Genomic DNA, 19,459 nt, shown 5'->3' with positions numbered 1-19,459 from the left:
ATGTTTCAGTTCTCATGAAACATAAGGCGCTCCGGCGATGACTCTACCAACCCGTCAAAATACATTCTCCATGAACAGACTCACGTCCCCAGAGAATGACTTGATGAAAGAATGTGGCACAGAATTGTGGAAAGAAATTGGAGCACGGACCTAATAAATTAGCATGTGTAATAAACTGAGACAAGAAATGTAACAGAGATTAGAGAATGGACCTCTGGGGATGTTTGGGTTCTGAAATCATCTAGATTTTGATGGTCAAAGTTATATGTGGAAAAAAAAAAAGATTATTTTTGATGGTGATGATTGAAATGAGTTTTTAAGAGTCTGCTATTTGCACATTTAGTTTAGTTACAGAGTTAAACCCACTGGCCTGTATGTCTCTCTGAGGTCATTTTCTCTCCCTTCCTGGGTGGAGTCCCCGTAGTCTAATAACGTAGGCACCTGAGCGTGGCTGCTCCTGGTGACAATGAGAGAGGAAGGGAACGCTGGGGCCACTGCCCTTGACCAAACCTGCCCGGGCAAGTCTTCAGCAGGCAGGACTCCCTGTCCTGGCAGAGGAGGTATTCATGGTCGTCCATCTCCTTTGCTTTTTGCACACTGGCTGTTCTTCAGAAAATCAGTTCCTGATACTCACTGGAAACACGTCCCCATGGCTTTCAGTAAACAGGGTTCTGCCAGGGCACGTGCTTGGCTCTGAAGTAGCCTGGTGACACAGGAAACCACCTTCCACGTTCACTTGGAAAGGAGGTGGCACCTGGCAACCGAGGCAATCTTGATAAATATAGGATCCTCCTGCTGAAATCTCTCCAGGTTCTTCCTGTCTCACACAGAACGGAAGCCGATGTTCTCTGCACGGCCCACATGGCTGGCTTGCTCCGGCCCTACCGTCTCCTCATCTCTCTCCTTGGCTATGTTGCCCTAGCTACTCTACATCTTTAGGCGGTTCCTTGAACTTATCAAGGTTATTTCCACCTTAAGGCCTTGCTTGTATTTGCCTGAAAAGCCCTTCCTTTAGATCTTTGCCTGACATTTTTCTTCTTGTCCTTTGGGTTTCAGGCAGTCAGATAAGTCAGGGCCATCCAGGACACGTCCTCCTCCCAGCTCCATCCGTGACTGTCCTGCTGAATCTTCTCTTTGGCACTGGTCTCTGTGCACATCTTCCACTGTGTGTGTTTACATACTTATCAGCTGTCACCCCTCAACAGCAGGTAAATTCCACCAGAGCAGGGACCTTTCCTCGCCAGTCCCTACTGTATTATAGCTCTTAGAATAGTTCAACAATTATTTGTTGAACAAATGGTAAATGAATAGGGATCCAAACTCTAGAACTTGTGCTACCACTTCTCACGGGAAGTTGGCATCTTTTCCGTTAGTGTCTCCTGTACATAATGCTGGGCCTGCCAACCAGGGATGGCCATTGAATTCCTTCGTTTGGGTGAACACTAAGGACCTTCCTCTCCTGCCACATCACTTCCTCCCAAAGAACAAGTGCACTTATGTCTTAACACATTAAAAATTGATCTCTGCCTGACCAGGGGTAAGAGGTGGGTGAGTGGTAAGTATGAGATAAATCATGGGATAAGTTAAGAATTTAGACTATACTTCTGGACTATTTCATTGCATCCTTTACTGATAACTCATAAGTTTAATTACTCTGCCTTTAAAACAAAATGTACTATCTTAATCGTTCCTCTTTCTTTTCTTTTTCTAAAAATTTCTAAGTTATTCTTTAAATTTATCAGATGATTTTTTGAATCTTTTTGAAAAGTTAAAAAACTTCTGGTTCAGATTTTTATTTGAATTACACTAAATGTCTATCCTCATTTTGGAAGAATTCTTCTTTGCATTGTCTTTCCTACCAGCAAACTGGTAGTTTTCTTAGAGATTTGCAGTTTTCTTGTTAAGTTTTAACTTCACATTTTTTTTTTTTCCTATTATGGATGAATTGTTGTTTAGTTGCTAAATCATGTCCAACTCTTTTGCGACCCCATAGGCTGTTGCCCTCCAGGCTCCTCTGTCCAGGAGAATTTCCAAGCAAGAATACTGGAGTGGGTTGCCATTTCCTTCTCCAGAGGATCTTCCCAACACAGGGATCAAACGCATGTCTCCTGCATTGGCAGGCGGATTCTTTACCACTGAGCCACCAGGGAATTTCTGTTTTATCTCCCCACCCCTCCAATCTGGTTTGAGATTCATATCTGTACATCTTAGTTATGAGATGGGGAGTTCTCCTGTAAACCCCAGAACCCCTTGAGCTGTACTGTGTAGTGTGCTGAATGATCTGGACTCGTGAATAGACCTGCTCCTATTAGACCTTTTCTTTGAATAGGATGAATTTTTATTTTGCATTCATTTGCATCAAATTTACTATATTCTATTTTTTAAAATTGAAGTTGATTTACAATGTTGTATGAGTTTCAGGTATACAGCACAGTGCTTCAGTTAAACATATCTATCTGTCCTTTCTCGGGTTCATTATAGGCTATTACAAGATATTGAATATAGTTCCTTGTGCTATACTGTAGGTCTGGATTATTTATCTGTTTTATATTTAGAGTGCAGAGTTGCTGTCTTCTTTTACAGGTTCTTTGTAACTCCGGTAAATGTTTGTGATCTCTGATTTTACCCTGGTGGTCCTTTATATTTCTCCACACATTTTTCTCCCATTCTATGCAATAGCTATTTCAAACCCTCTCCACAATCCTGACAACCCAATTTCACCATCCCCTCACTTTCAGAAGGCAGACTTGCCTTCTAGTTCGGGGGGCTAGAGATGTAACCAAGCAGGACCCTACGGGGAATTCCCAGGACAGACTCTCCCATGTCCTCTGCCTGCCTCTTGTTTATAGAAAGACTTTACCTTCCTAAGCCAAGCCTGAGTTCTAAAGAGTAAATTTAATATATTTAGAAGTGAGAAAATGGAGAAACAAAGGAAAACAGTCAAGCAAGACAAAATAACAGTTTAGCCATTAAACAAAGTCAAAGACATTTAGTTCCTCTCAAGGGCTAAAGATAATATTCTGAGCCGTGTCCTTTGAGCTGTTTTGCAGACACTGAAACCCCCGCCAGGCGGACCATGTTTACTGCATGCCGACCACCATCATGAAGGCCCCAGACAGGATGGAATCAGAGGGTCAGTGGTGTTGATTCCCGATTACCTCACCACCAACCAACCAGAAGAATGTACCCAAGCCGATCATGCACCCTGCAACCCTCTCCCTCATCCTATCTTTAAAAACTTTTCCCTGAAAGCCATCGGGGAGTTCCCGCCTTTTGAGCATTAGCCACCCCTACTCTTGCTTAGCGCCCTGCAATGAACATTAACTTCCCTTCACAGCCCAGTGTCGGTGGGTTGGCTTTACTGTGCACGGTCAAGTTTGCTTCAATAAGTGGGGCAAGGGGTTTGGGGAGGCTTAGAACATAAAACAAAATTTGTTCATCTTCTTAAACATCAGATTTACCCACTTTCTTGTATCTGGACCATTCTGTCTTTGCTGTTCCAATGTTGATACCCCACCTGTTTTCTGGACCTCATCCCCTCCATTTTCCCAAAACTCCCTTATTGTTGGACACTTAGGTTGTTTCAAACTTTTCCTAATATAAACGTATAACACTTGATGAACTGCATTGTGATATACCTTGGCTGCTTGCCTAGTTGTTCCTTAGGATAAATGATGGAAAATAAATTTGCTGGATCAAAGGGTATGCACACTTTGATCGCTTTGAGTTACCAAGTCACCCATGTGCTAATATGTGCTACTTTGTGTGTGTTAGCCTGCCTGGTCCTCTGAACTCTTACCAACATAAATTATCATCCTTTTTAACCATCAGTTTGTTAGGCAAGTGGCATTTCATTATTTCAGTTTGCATTTTTATTGCTGGTCTGAACAAATGCTACACTTTGCCCTGTTCGTGGCTGTCTTCCCATTGCCTCAGGGTGCTTCTGCTGAATGGAAGAAATGAATGAACGTACAAACCATATGCCAAGTTCTGGGCTGGGTGTTGCACTGAATACAGTTGAGATACAATGAAAGTTGAATCTTTTTTCATATGCTTATTGGTCATTTACCCTCTTCTTTTTTGTTGTTTTTGGTGAATTGTCTGCTTATGTAGACTGCCCTTTTATCTACTAGCATTATGAGAATATTAATTCTCTAGGGCTTAGTTCATCTTTTGCCTAGGGAGGAAGATGTTCTGCTGAAGTCCTCGTGATCCAGGAGAGAACCCAGAGCTCTCTTCCCAACCTCAAAGGCCCCTCCCACAAACACGGAGGACAGAAGTGTGGGGATGAGGGCTGCCAATGGCAACAGGGTGAGATGAAACCTCACCTGTTCAAGCACTGTGGATAAGAGCTGTAGCTCTAAGTGGTAAAGCTTCTGTTTTCCCCTGCAGCCAGTTGTTTAATAGAATCTTAGAAAAGAGGTGTTGATTCCTCAACAGGCATAAGGCCTACCGAGATCAGTACAGCTTGTAAGATACAAGTTAGGATTGAACCTTACATTCACGTTAGCACCAACTGAAGACGGAGACACGCTTCTCAAATAACGCTACTGCGAGTGAGAGACACTGAACCCTCATGTGGATGGTGAGCAATTTTACAAGGGTGAGACACGTGTGGACAGTACTTGACTTTATATTAACACTGTGATAGCAACAAGTGTTTCACAACACATTAAACTGCCGAGACCCACAGCTCTGGGCTTTCTCAGACAACAGTCAATCTGTCTGCTTGACCATTGACCAGGACTGTGTTTCTATGTGACTTGATACTAATTTATGAGGAGTGGCTGTGGGAAGATGTACAGAGTTGTCTCTTATTTGCAGAGAAAGGCACTTATTACTTTTTGCTCAGTACTTTGATGAGAACTGTTTCATGAAACTGTGGATAGGGGAGATACCTGCTGGTCTGTGACTCCCTTGTGAACATAAAACACAATGATTCAGCTACCGGTGATAATTAATAAACAAAGACACTTAAATAATGCCTTTAAGACATTGCATGTACAGATTTGACTATAATGCAAGAATTTACTAACCTGGGTCTTCAACAAACACTCATTTTCCAAAAGTTTGACACACAGAACATCTTCTGTCATATAAATAGTGTCATAAATGACACTTATTTCGGGAAACAAAAATGTATTTAATTCATGACATGTCTAGAGCCATGAGACTTTGGAGCCAGAAGGGACCTTGGGGGTCTCTGCTGTAAGCCTGGGAGATAAGGGATTTGTGGGAGATCCAACCCCTGCAGGTAGCCTCCAAACTCTGGCCAGGAGTTCCTGGCACTTCTTTGCACCCTTCCCTCAGGAACACAGCACCTACATATCTAGAGGCAGACGGTTCTAGGAAGCACTTTGGCCAGCCCTTTCTCCCGTAATCATTGGCATGGTCACCTGCCTAGTAGTGGAGGAGAAGCAAATGCTCATTCCTGGGCTTGAAGGATCCCAAGGTATGGAAGGTTGACCACTGAGGTTCAATGGAACCAAGATGGCTTCAGTTAAAAACATGACCCTCTAGGAGTCCAGGTTCCTGGACTAGCCCCAAGCTTTACAAGCTGGTTCTTCAGGTAGTTAAAACTCAGATGGCAGTGATCATCCTTAACTCATCCTCAGGCCCCGAACACCCAGCCAAAGTGAGTCAACTATAGGTACCAGTTCTTTCTACAGCCAAGGGCTGACTCCCATCCAGAAAAAGCCTATTTCTAAAATGATTCTTCTGCTGCTAGACAAGACTGTGAAGCCCTAATTTCTGCATGAGTTGTCATACTAAGGACACTGACCTGCCACTGATGTCCCTGTGTTGATGGGAATATGCACATTATTCTGCTATGGACTCCAGATTGCAGAATCCGCAGTAGAGGCAGGAGGGACGTGAAGTCTGGATGAGACTCTGTCTGTGTGAGGGATCCTCCAGGTCAGGCAGAGGCTGCTAGCAGTCAGCTAGGCTTTTAGGTTTCCCCACTGCTCAGTCACAAACACTGCAGTGAGTGTTTGTGATCTGGGGGCTCCATGTGATCTCTGGTTTGGTTACTGTCTCAGTCTGGTTTCCCCAGAAGCAGACCCCAAGGCATAGCTTCGAGTGCTTGGAGTTTATTTGAGAAGTGGTCCCAGGAACCAGTGGAGGAGTGGAGAAGAGAGGCAGGGGAGGGGAGACAGCCTGCTCGAGCTGGTCCTCACTGCGGGTGCCCAGAGCAAGACCTACTGGGGAAGTCGGGGCGTCAGCGGGCAGCATACATCCCAGGGTCATTGCCCCAGCAGAGGCAGAGGAGCTGGAGGATTTATACTCTTCCTATCAGTCACTGGATAGGGCTCTTCTCGGGGAGGGGAGCACTGCCTAGACTGTGCTTCTAGACCAGTGTGTAGAGTCTAGACACTCCCAGCCTGCCTTCTGCACAGGAAGGGGTGCACCTGCTGTGTCAGGGACCCCCGGGCAGGTGGACCTTGGGCCAATGTGCAGCAGCACGGTAAAGAGATAAGAAGCACTAACAGCTTCTGGAACAGTCTCTTTAGCCCAGATCCACTCCCCAACCAAGGTGTGTGTGTGTCTGCATGTGTGCACTGGACAGATGGTTGCGGTCCTATTACAAGGGAAGTTTACTCTGATCCTGAAGGTGGGAACCTGGGAGGTTCCGGTGCAGTATTTTCCCCATCCCATTCTTCAGAGCATGACAAAGCGCCGCATGTGGTTAGGACTCTGGCTTGACACTGCACGCACGGATGGGAAACAGGCACTAACCTCTTCCTTCAGTGCTGGCACAGGGGTGTTACTTCACAACAGTGACGTTTCTTTTCCTTGAGGTTGTTAAGGGGGTTCTGAGGTTATTACTATTTGCTGGGCTCTGGCTTTGTGTTACCCCTATGCTGTAAAATTCAGGTGTCTCAACTCTGTAAGGGGGCATGGTTATACCCATTGTACAGATGAGGCCAATGTGCATTTGCCCAACCAACCATGAAGACCCAGACAGGGTCCTAGGGATAGATATAAAAACAAGGTGCATATGGGCTTGTTGACATGCTGGGAGCAAGTTCAAGGGCCACAGGGCAGCTCCAGCCTCTGAGTGGAGAAAGGACTGGAGGGGCCAGAGGGGGCAGCTAGGAGGGAGGTGTAGTGAGCAGACAAGAAAAGGCCTGGACTTAGAATCAAAGTCCAGAGTTTGCAAACTGCATGGTTGTGTTTCACATTCTGTCTCACCCTGAAGCCTATCTCTATACCCTTCTGATTCTAAACAACCTTCCATAGATGGACCTCTATTTCTGTTTTCCTTTAACCAGAGTAACCCATTCTTGATGGAGAAAGATATATTAATTTTCTCTTTTGGTTTGCTGTCTGCGTTTTTATATACACTGATTCATGGCTGATGGTGGGAAAGACTTTAACTTTGGGAAACTGGCACATTTGGGAGTTTGGATAAAAGCGACGCCCCTAATTTCCTACTCAGTGAGGGCACAGGGCAGGGTGGAGGCAGGAAGGGTCAAAGTGCCCAGGACTTTCCTCCATTTCCTGTTCACACTCTGCCCAGGAGAGCCCAGTACAGATGGGTGGCTGTACCTCCAGAAGGTGAGGCTCGCAGGTGAATGGGGGTTAAATGTGCCGGACTCATCCCAGCCTAGCACCCCACTGGCACAACATGAGTTGGGACCACAAGGCAGCAGAGTCAGTAGGCTGTGGAGCCATTGTAAGAAATAACACACTATGCTTCAGTTGCCATCTGGCTCTCAGCCCTAGCAGACAAAATGTGACTGTAATGGGGCATCGGATCAAGCAGCAGGGAGGATCAAAGCTCATAACCGTAGAGGAGGCAAGGGGTTGGAGCCCGCATCCCAGGGAAGGGCTGCCTGTGAAGGCCAGAATCTGCTCTTCACCAACAGACATGCCAGGGAAAGAGGGATACTCCATCCCCAGGCTCAGGACGTGGTTGGTTTATGAGGGAGGATTCAGTGGTTATGGAGGATGGGCTGGGAATGAGTGAAAGGCAGAGTGTGAGGTGTTGGAAGGTTCAGGGGCTCAGTCATGATAGTGCAGACTGCTCTATGGTGGTCCCTCCTGGGCTGGCCAGCCCCTTGCTTAGCACCCCAGCATGGCTGCTGAGCAGATGAAGGGGGCTCATGGACTATATATATGGGTTACCCGCAGTCATTAGTTTAGAGAGCCTGCTCTCAGAATAGGGAAAAAAATGGATCCTAAGTACAAAGAATTCAAGATATTACCAGACAAGATCTAATCTGAGTTTCAGAAGCAGCAGCCTCTAGCGGAAGGAGCCTGTGACTTGAGGCCAAGAGGTTTGTGATGCAGCCTCTGAAACTTACTAGCTGTGGGCCTCGAGTGGGGACCTCCACGACTAGTCTCAGTTACTTCCTCTGCAGCACAGGGCTGTGTCTGCCTCCAAGGTTTTACACTAAATGAACTACACACGCAGAGCACCAGACACAGAGGAGACAAATGCTGAACAAATGCTGGCTTCTCCCCTTCCACCGCAGGCAGCAGGGGTCACGTCTAGGGTGGACATACTTAGGGAGGAGCTGTAGGGGGAACCCAGGCATGTCAGGGAGGATGGTGGGAGAGAGGCTGGGATCCCCTTCTGCCAGAGGTAGGGTCTGTTTTCTGTGGTTTTCACACCACATCCCTTGGAACTCAGTGGCCTACTTGGGCTTGGAAGGAAGAGAGGACGGTGGGACTGAAGATCAAGTGATTGGGGTTTTGGGGACCCCTCCGAACAGCAGCATTTGTATCTGATTAGAACCCTGGGATTCCATATAAGGTTTGTTTGGGAAAGGTTCTAACTAAGTCAAGCCCAGATCTGAAAACTGCAGAGATAATGACCTAGAAGGCAACTTTCAGTGCAAAGATTTTATACTATGAGACAAAGTTTTATCACTGGCTAAAAGAGGGCTGGCTAGATGCCCTCAATCCACAGGAAACATTCCTTGGGGGGAGGGTGGTGCGAAATAACACAGCTTTTACCAGTAAGAGAGACTGTGGGTACTACATTACAGACTCGAAAGGCAAGGGCTGTCTTGATGAAAGATGGGATATGAGAGGTCTTGGGAGATATCCAAGGACACGCAGGGCTGTTTTCCTGATTGAATAACTCTGCATTAATCAAGTCAAGTTTTCCTGGGCTCTCCCAAGTGCACAGGGATGGGCATTTTAGAGAGTGCTGTTTGGGGTCTCAGCACATCTCAGCACAAATACAGAGCCCCGCCCCAGCGGCAAGAGACCAGGCAGAGACGGGGCGGTCTGCTGTGACTTCACAGCCCTTACCTTCTTCAGCTCTTCCTGGACACTCTGGCTGTTGTCTTCAGAGGACAGACTTTCCTTCTGGTTCTCAGACTCTGTCTTGGGCTCGGATTCCTGATCCTCCCCAGAAGAAGTCTCCTTCTCACTCATTTTCATTGCTAGCTCGTACAGCCTGTTCTTCCGTTTCTCTTCTGCAGTGTCTGTGCTGGCCCGGGGGTGCTGAGCCTCACTGCTGATGTCAGTCTCTGATAAATCACCTGACACCTGAAGGAAAGCCAGAATCATGAGCTGAAGACCCTTCTGCTACAGCCATGCTGTTCCCGATAATCTCCGGGTAAAGGTCAGTCCTTTACATCAGGCTTCCCTGATGGCTCAGCGGATAAAGAATCTGCCTGCAAGGCAGGAGACGTAGGAAACGTGGGTTCAGTCCCTGAGTTGGGAAGATCCCCTGGAAAAAGAAATGACAACCCACTCCAGTATTCTTGCCTGGAAAATCACATGAACAGAGGAGACTTGTGGGCTCCTGTCCATGGGGTTGCAAGAGTCAGGCATGATTTAGCTACTAAATCACCAAAGGTCAATGAAAATGAAGGTAAACTAAACCAGGAAAATGAGGCTCTTACTTGATCTGCTTTCCCTATGGATGGGCTTTTACTTTTTATTCTTACTTTCTCAAACATATGCATCTTAATACTTTGTTAAAGCTTTAGGCAGAACCAATGCAATACTGTAAAGCAATTATCCTTCAATTAAAAAAAAAAAAAACTTTAGGCAGGTGAGCATCTTAGTCAGAAAAGTGAATTCAGTGTTTTTCATTTGCAGAATACTTATCCAGTGGCTACTAAGGGCAACACTGTGCTGGTACTGAGGATGCAAGTCTGAGCAGACCGCCACCAGCTCCCAGTGGAGGAGACACTAAAACCCTGCTAAGTGCAGAGAGGCAGGGGTAGGGACGGAGGCTCTGACAGCCCTGCTAAGGGCACCGGATGGGAGGGCTGGGGGTTAGGGAAAGCTGGAAGTGGAAGTGGTGTTTGAGTTGAGATTCAAAGTGCAGCAATTACCCAGCTAAAAGGGAGAGAGGAAAGAACTGTATTCCAGGCAGATCACAAAGATTTTGAGATGGTGTGAGGTTCTTGTACATCCGTAAGGAATATTATGCCACCTTCCCTTGATAGTCACACAATTACATCTCTGGCTCCTACCATCTCCTAGAGCTTCCTCTGTGAGTAGAGCCCTGACCGGGCCTGGGGAACTCCAGGAAGACCTGGAAATCATTAAGCCTCACTCTGTTCTTCACCTCATGTTGGACAGATGTGTATGGAATTTTAACAAGATAACCCTCAGCGTACCATCAGGGTCCACTGCACACAATATTAGCTTTTGAATTTCCTCTGAGTTGTTCTGTCCATTTAAAAGGCTTGGTCTTTCATGACTTTTATTCTTTCTTGAAGAACTCCCAAAGAACAAAGAGAAAATGTATTAATTCTGTAAATAAAACTCCTTCCATCTTGCAATTATTATCTGGGTTCATTGGACCCTTTTATAAATCTAAGACACATGAAGAGATTTTTATGATCTCATTTTCCTTATCTTTGGAAATATTTTGCTGTTTTATCATCCTGGGAATTATCTTTCATCATTACTCATCAAATACTTCCAATTATGCTAAAAAAGAGACTAGAATAACAAAAGAGAAAAATGGAATTACTTAGAAGGATGATTCAACATGGAAATAAATCATCACCATTTTGAGTCTGCTTTTAGCTCACTGTATACAGTTGGGAATTCAAAATTTTTCATAATGGCAAAGGAAAATAACTGAGAGAACAACATTTCACAATTATTAGATGACTCAGAGGATGAAGTTGGAGAGCAGCTCCACAGACTGTAACAATGATGGACGAAATTGGTTGTCTAAGTAAAATCTCAGACTAAGAGTCTTCAGATGACAGTGTCCTAAGTGAATTTTCTCAAACCCAAGAATCAATAAGTAAACAAAGAATCGATGAGTAAACAAAGAAAAACTGAGTAAACAATGTGTCTATCAGGATAAGAGAAAAGATGGTATTTTCATTCAGTTCCTCATTCGACAGGAACAGCTTCATCACAAAACATTTCGAAACAAGAATGTGGACCATCCTGTTCTGCTAAAATGGTGTGGCAGATTCTTTATGAAGTTCATGTATCAAATTTGCTTGATTCAGTTTATAATTGGGCAAATGCTTAAGGGAGCTGTTTATATAAAGGCAATTAAAAGGAGACAGATGATAGAAGTGGAAAAAAAAAATCACCGGACTGATAAACAGGGTCCCTTGGATGATGATTTTTTTTTTCTGGGCCTGAGTAAGAATCAGTGGTGAGGACCTCAAGAGAGGTGGCTGATGCCCCCAGCACACTTGAGAAGGAGGAATCCTATGGTCTTAGGACTTGGGGGGAGCTCCACGGGAAGAACCGTCTCTGAGCAGGTTCTTGAGAGATGAGGAGCATTTTAATATGTTGACATGGGATAGGCATTGTTGATGAGGAAGCAGCAGGATGGTTAAGACCCAGGGTGCATGAAGCTGCTCGGCACAGTTAGAGGAATAAGGCTCAGAGGTGGAGAGCATGGGGAGCTTCAGGGTGGAGCAAACAGGCCCAGGTCAGACTGCAGAGGAGTAAGCGTCTGCCAGGTGGCGCTAGTGGTAAAGAACCCACCTGCCAATGCAATGAGGGCTTGATCCCTGGGTTGGGAAGATCCCCTGGAGGAGGGCATGGCAACCCACTCCAGTATTCTTGCCTGGAGAATCCATGGACAGAGGAGCCTGGTGGGCTTCAGTCCATGGGCTCGCAGAGTTGGACACCAGTGAAGCGACCTAGCGCCGCACAGCAGGCGTCTAAGGAGTGAGCTTTACCTGTCAAGTGTCTCCCGGCTCCTGCATCTCCCCAGGCTGCCGGGTGGCACCGAGGGCCCTCAGAAGCTGGCTCATGGAAGACCTTGGGTGTTCCTGGAAGGTGAGCACGCAGGAGCTCCCTAGAGCAGAAATGAGGTAGCTGCCCAGGAGCTGCACGACAGGGTGGAAGCGGATGAAAGTGAGAGCCGAGGTGGGGCCTGAGGCAGAGATCCAGGGTTCTAACTGAGCACACAAGGGCAGAGCCTTAGACACTGGCGGGATGCCCAGGCTGGGGGCCGTGCAGAGGATGACTTGATGAACAGGGGCCCCATCACTGAGAGACCTGCAGGGACCAGGAGCACTGCTCGGCTCTCAGAGGACACCAGAAGGCCCCTCACAACCCATGACGGTGAAGGTGGAGAAAGTGGCGGGGTTGGATGACTGGTTATTTACTTTAAAAATATAGTTTTAAACAGAAAGTTGATTAAATTGCAAGAGACTAAGTGTCTGTTGGATTGGCTGGTTTTACATTCCTGGCTCTTCAGAGTGGGGAGACTGATGAGGAAATTTAAGGCAGTTACAGAAGAACAAAAAGTTACCCTTTCTTTGCACATTTATATTTAGTGTGTGGAGTGCATGCTCAATTGTGTCTGTCTCTTTGTGACCTCATGCTCGGTAGCCCACCAGGCTCCTCCGTCCGTGGGATTCTCCAGGCAAGAATACTGGAGTGGGTAGCCATTCTCTTCTCCAGGGGATCTTCCCGACCTGGGATCAAACCCTAGAATCCTGCATTGACAGGTGGATTATTTACCACTGAACCACCTAAGAAGCCCCTAATGTGGCTGCTGCTGCTGCTGCTAAGTCACTTCAGTCGTGTCCGACTCTGTGCGACTCCATAGACGGCAGCCCACCATGCTCCCCCGTTCCTGGGATTCTCCAGGCAAGAACACTGGAGTGGGTTGCCATTTCCTTCTCCAATGCATGAAAGTGAAAAGTAAAAGTGAAGTCACTCAGTTGTGTCCGACTCTTCACGACCCCATGGACTGCAGCCCACCAGGCTCCTCTGTCCATGGGATTTTCCAGGCAAGAGTACTGGAGTGGGGTGCCATTGCCTTCTCCGCCTAATGTGGAGATTCTGGCTAAATAAGGATGATGTTATTGTTGTTCAGTTGCTAAGTCATGTCTGACTCTTTTCGACCTCATGGACTATAGCATGCCAGGTTTCTCTGTCCTTCACTATCTCCCGGAGTTGGCTCAAATTTATGTCCATTGAGTTGGTGATGTTATCTAATCTTCTGCCACCCCCTTCTCCTTTTGCCATCCATCTTCTCCTGCATCAAGTTCTTTTCCAGTGAGTTGGCTCTTCACGTTAAGTGTCCAAAGTACCAGAGCTTCAGCTTCAGCATCAGTCCTTCCAATAAATATTTGGGGTTGATTTCCTTTAATATTTTATCACTGGTTTGATCTCCTTGCAGTCCAAGGGAGTCTCAAGAGTCTTGTTCAGTACCACAATTCAAAAACATCAATTCTTCAGCGCTCAGCCCTCTTTATAGTCCAACTCTTACTTTTGTACATGACTACTGGGAAAACCATAGCTTTGACTATATGGAACTTTGTTGGCAAAGTGATGTCTCTGCTTTTTAATATGCTATCTAGGTTTGTCATAGCTTTTCTTCCAAGGAGAAAGCGTCTTTTAATTTCATGACTGCTGTCAGTGTCTCCAGTGATTTTGGAGCCCAAGAACATAAAATCTGTCACTGCTTCCAGTTTTTCCCCTTCTATTTGCCATGAAGTGATGGGAATAGATGCCATGATCTTAGTGTTTTGAATGTTGAGTTTCAAGCCATCTTTTCACTCTCCTCTTTCACCATCATCAAGAGGCTCTTTAGTTCTCCTTCACTTTCTGCCATTAGATGGTATCATCTTCATATCTGAGATTATTGATATTTCTCCTGGAAATCTTGATTCCAGCTTATGATTCATCCAGCCTGGCATTTCCCGTGATGTTCTCTGCATACAAGTTAAATAAGCAGAGTGACAATATACAGCCTTGTTGTACTCCTTTCCCAATTTTGAACAAGTCAGTTGTTCTATGTCTGCTTCTAACTCTTGCTTCTTGACCTGCATACAGGTTTCTCAGGAGACAGGTAAGGTGGTCTGGTACTCTCATCTCTTTAAGAATTCTCCAGTTTGTTGTGATCCACACAGTCAAAGTGTAGTCAATGAAGCAGAAGTAGATGTTTTTCTGGAACTCCCTTGCTTTCTCTATTGTCCGATGAAGGTTTGCAATTTGATCTCTGGTTCCTCTGCCTCTTCCAAACCCAGCTTGTTTGTCTAGAAGTTCTTGGTTCATGTACTAAGCCTAGCTTGAAAGATTTTGAGCATTACCATGCTAGCATGTGACATGAGGGCAATTGTATGGTAAACTTTTAAATACCTGATGACAGAATACTCATTAAGATAAACTAGCATATCTTCTTAACCAAGAAGACCACTTTCTGTGGTCTGCAAGTGCTTTATACTAATCTTTAAATTTTGGTTTTTGTTTCACCGATACCCTAAAAAAAGCACATTGTGGATTACCGGGGCAACCACCTTACCATTGAGTGCTGCCAGGGGGTTGCCATTCCTTTGTTTGATTTATGCTTCTGGTGGTGCTAACAGGTCTCTTACATTGACAGTATTTAAGTTTTAATGCAGCCATCCTCAAACCAGACACCCTGTGAAAATTCTTGGGTGATCCATGAATTCTCAAGATTGAGAAACACAGCTGCTGCTGCTAAGGCGCTTCAGTTGTGTCTGACTCTGTGCGACCCCGTAGATGGCAGCCCACCAGGCTCCTCTGTCCATGGGATTCTCCAGGCAAGAACACTGGAATGGGTTGCCATTTCCTTCTCCAGAGAAACACAGAGGTGGACATAAATGGAGGTGATGGGTATGTGAGAGGTGGAGGAAGGCACTGGAGGGTTCTTGTGGCCGAGCACGGCCGTGTGGTATGGGTGAACACTGCTCCGGGTGCCGCACACACAGAATCTCATTCAAGAGGTCCTGTCATTCCTCTGTATCCCTGAGGACACTAACATTGAGTAGGCTGTCCAAGGTCATGTGGCTAGAGCGTGGCTGAGCTGAAGATGGCCTGACCCTAAAGGCCAAGCTCTTTGCATTCTTCCAAGATAAAGCTAGAAGCTCCACACTAAACCACACTCCTTGGAAGGAGATCAGATTGCAGAACCACAGAACCGGGAAAGAATCCAAGATGCAAAGGATTTAACCTCTTGTTTCATAAGGGGAAATTTTAAAGGAGTGAGGAGATCCTTTTTCTAGCGGCACTCTGGCGATGGGTACTCTCAGATTTTCTCAGTCCCCCTTCCCTTCAGTCAGCCTAGTGGTCTGTCTTTATAGACCTTGGAACCCTGCCTGCTTTAGTTCAAAGCAGTTTTTCTCCACCTCAGCCTCATCACCACCATCATCCAGATTCTCCGCACGTTTTAAGGGAGGAAAGTCAATGTCTTCCAGGCTGGACAACCCCAGTCCTAGCATCACTTTCCCAGAGCTTGCCTTTCAACTGCCCAGGTCACTCGAGGTGGGGTGGTGGGAGCCTCTGGGTCTCCTCCATCTTCTTCAAAGGAGCCCTGCTAAAGGATTACGCTCAGATGTCACACGTCAGCCTTCACTGAGTATACCTGGGTGTCCTGGTGGCCCTCGTCAGCCCTGGTGATGAAAGATTCTGAACCTGACCTAAAAATCAGAATTTTGGCAGCTTGCTTTTAGATATTATTTCAGTCAACTACAGAGAAAAGCCCCAACAGGCTAACCAACCCTAGAGACTCTTTACACAGCAAATGGCGATGGTTCTACTTGGAAATCCCTTGGCATACGTAGTGATCCCAAATTTAAGAAGAGCAGAAAGAGCCTGGGGTTGGCTGACTCCACCTATGTCCCGTTTCTTCTGCGGGCCTGGGAAAGCTCTGTCTCTGGTGCCTTAAGGTGGAGGTTTGTCCTCTCCCGATGTATTGATGTTAGCCCCAAACTAGATTTATTCACATGGTGTACTCTGGTGAATAAGGCATTTTCTAAAATAACTGGTGTGATATGAACAGTCATACCTACAAAATATACATCAAATTCTTGGTCAGCTTAACAGGGTGGAAATGGGAAGGTGGAACCTGAAATTTTATCAGACTTAATACTGAAATACATCTGCCTGCCTCGAGGAGCATTCCTCCCTGTGCAAGGGTCTGAGCTGGGCCAGTGGAGCCGCACAGAAGGGATGTGTGAGGCCCAGGCCTTGGGGACCAGTCTGATGAAGGGGGTTATGGGAGCTCAGCACCTGGATGTTGCTGAAAGGCTCAGTTTCGTCCTTTATAGTTACAGGTCGGTTGTCCTGGTGTGATTCCCAAGCTGGTCTCTGAGTCCTCCGTATTATAAAATTGATTTAAAAATAAACAAGAAAAGTGAAAGTGTTAGTCATCCAGTCTTCTCTGTCTCTTTGTGACCCCATGGATTGAACAGCCCACCAGGCTCCTCTGTCCATGGGATTCTCCAGGCAAGAACACTGGAGTGGGTTGCCATGCCCTCCTCCAGGGGATTTTCCCGACCCAGGGATAGAACCCATGTTTCCTGCATTGGCAGGCAGATTCTTTACCACTGAGCCACCTGGGAAGCAGTCCCTGCTCTAGAGAGAGCTCAACATTTCCCTCATGGGGTGAGCACGCCTTTACTGCCACAAGTAAGTAAAGGCTTTAACTGACAGGTAGCCCTGATGTTTAATATCTGCCCAAAGTAGGGCCATAATTTAACTACGGCGAAACGAAAGTCATCATTTTTGGTGCGTCCATCCTAAGTCCCTTCAGTCGTGTCCAACTCTTTGCGACCGCATGGACTGTAGCCCACCAGGCTCCTGTGTCCATGGGATTCTCCAGGCAAGAGTACTGGAGTGGGCTGTCATTTCCTTAATATCCAACAGAGTCCTGGTTAAAAATGTAAAGCTCTGAGCACTTGTGTTCACGCACATTTCTCTCCCCACTGGGGAGAAAACTTAGTAATTCATCAGGGCCTATGACGCAAGAATGTTAAAGAAAAACTGTTATATACAGTAAATATCTCATTGCTTTCTAGGCTTGTTCTCTGCAACCAGCTAGTCATGGAGGCACCCAGAAATTCTAACAAGGGGAATCACTTGACAGGTCATTGTCTAAGATTTTTCTTCTCTGCAGGGGGTATTTGATCATTTGTGCTCTGAACTGTTTCCAAGTTACGATCTGTACTTGCGGAGGCTGATGTGGAGGTGGGAGGGAGAGGCATGAGGAACTGGCAGCCTTGTCTCAGAGCAGTTCTTTAAGTTTTCATGTAAAGGAAGGTTCCGTGCTAACAAGCTATGAAAATCAGCGGTGAAAAATTGGGGTGGAGAAGTGGGGACTCTCACCCTTTTGTCTGTGCATTGGAGGAAATTCAGATACAATCTGAATTAGACTGAAGGGCTTGCTTGGGAGTGTTCTCTTAACACACCTCAGAGGTAGGAGGAGCTGTTCACAGGTGTGGGGGGTGTTGTCACTCCACAACCAACAATGCATGGTCTTGCAAGACGTCTCAGAGTGCCTCTCTTTGAATTCAGAGCTGTAGAGCATTCATGAACCAGGACTTGGGGGAGGCAGCCATCCACTCCTTTACAGATCCCCCAACCCGATCCAGGAGCAGCTCGGACCAGCAGAGGTCAGGTTGTTTTGGGCCCTCATAGACCTGAGCTGACTGAGCTGTCCTTAGAGTGATGTACTGGCCCACACTGAGTGACTCTGTGAGAAGCAGCCTCCAAAGTGCGTGTTGATTTGAAGCAGTTTATGGGGAGGGTACTGTATCCTATGTTCTCTCCATAAGGAGCCGTGGGATAAATTTCTCTGGGATCTCAGCTCCTGGAGCAGCATCTTTTAAGGAATGGATTTATGATTCTAACATGGCTTCCATGGCTCAGAAAACTGCTCGTAGTCTCCTGCAGATATAAGTTTAATTATTCAATAACGATTTGACGACAAATAACAACGTTCGATCTTACCTCATGCTGTGTGTGCGCTGTGCTTAGTCGTGTCTGACTCTTTTGCGACCCTTTGGACTGTAGCCTGCCAGGCTCCTCTGGGATTTTTCAGGCAAAAATACTGGAGTGGGCTGACATGTTGTGACATTCCAACATGGCACTTCCATGTTGGAGTCTTCCCAACCCAAGGATCAAACCCGAGTTTCTTGAATCTCCTGCATTGCAGGCAGATTCTTTACCACTGAGTCACCGGAGAAGCACTTCTTACCTCCCGTTATCCCCCAAAGTAAAGTACAGATGGACTAAAGAGCTAAATGTAAAATATAAAACTATAAAGTATTAGAAAAAAAACAGGAAAACATTCTTAAAACCTTGGAGGTTTAAAACTTTCTCAACCAAGACACAAAGTTTAAAGGAAATGAAAATAACTGATTATTAGTAACAAAATGTTTTGCATGTAAAATATACTTAAGGAGAAAGTGATAGACAAGGGGAGAGTATTTTCAGTGTGTGACCATCAAAGAACTAAGATCTACCGTGTAATTAGAAAATAAAACTAATTTCTAAAAACCAAGAAGAAAAAGTCTGAAAAAATAATAGAAGAAACATACAAATGTGTCTTTCACAGAAGAAAAAAATGCAAATAGCTGTAAATATAGGAAAAAATATTCAATTTCAGTAGTAACTATGTCAACTAAAAAGAAATATAATTTTTTTTCCTCACATAAAGTTGGCAACAATGTAACAGACTGACACCACCAAGTATTGTTGACAGTATGAGAAAATTCGCTCCACAAAAGGCTGTGCAGACTGCTGTGAGGTTTGGAGAGTTTAATTTGGGGAGTACTCATTAAAATTAAAGATCCATTTATGCCTCAAGTCAGCAAGTCTGCTCCTGTCCTTGTATAAAGAGGTTTGCATACTGGTACTTTCTGCGGTATTGTTGAAAATATCAAACACTGAAAAAGCCTTGAATATCCATCATTATAGGAACTATTGATTGTGGATTCCTCCCCTCCTTGGAACACTGGGGAACTGAGGGGGTTGGGTGGGATGTTCGGAGCAACACTGGTAAAGTTCTTTTAGCATCAGCATGACTTAGAATTGTCTGTGCCTGGTGCAAGGTGATAATAAAAAAGGCGGACTTGGATTCGACTTATTGTTGTTTTAAAATTCTCATCAGGCAATGCTTCCATATTGCTTGCGTCCTGGACAAATTGCTGCCACTCCCACACTCCCCGCTGGGGACCCCTGGGATGCAGAGAGCTGTGTGCTCTGACCTCTCCACCACTTACTGTTAGGAAGAAGGGGTGGAAGAATA

General features: G+C 45.7%; 1 protein-coding gene across 1 annotated transcript in view; it reads right to left on the bottom strand.

Annotated features, from left to right (window-relative positions):
* MYRIP (myosin VIIA and Rab interacting protein) overlaps positions 1 to 19,459 on the bottom strand; it is a 216,081-nt gene that overhangs the window by 32,524 nt on the left and 164,098 nt on the right. Inside the window, exon 11 of the mRNA XM_061127836.1 lies at positions 9,265 to 9,504. Coding sequence (XP_060983819.1) covers positions 9,265 to 9,504 — 240 coding nt within the window. The remainder of the gene's footprint in view (positions 1 to 9,264; positions 9,505 to 19,459) is intronic.

Source organism: Dama dama, chromosome 24 (genome assembly GCF_033118175.1).
Source record: "Dama dama isolate Ldn47 chromosome 24, ASM3311817v1, whole genome shotgun sequence".
Classification (NCBI taxonomy): Eukaryota; Metazoa; Chordata; class Mammalia; order Artiodactyla; family Cervidae; genus Dama; species Dama dama.
The sequence above is the reverse complement of the archived record's forward strand: the minus strand, read 5'-3'. Positions and strand labels throughout refer to the sequence as shown.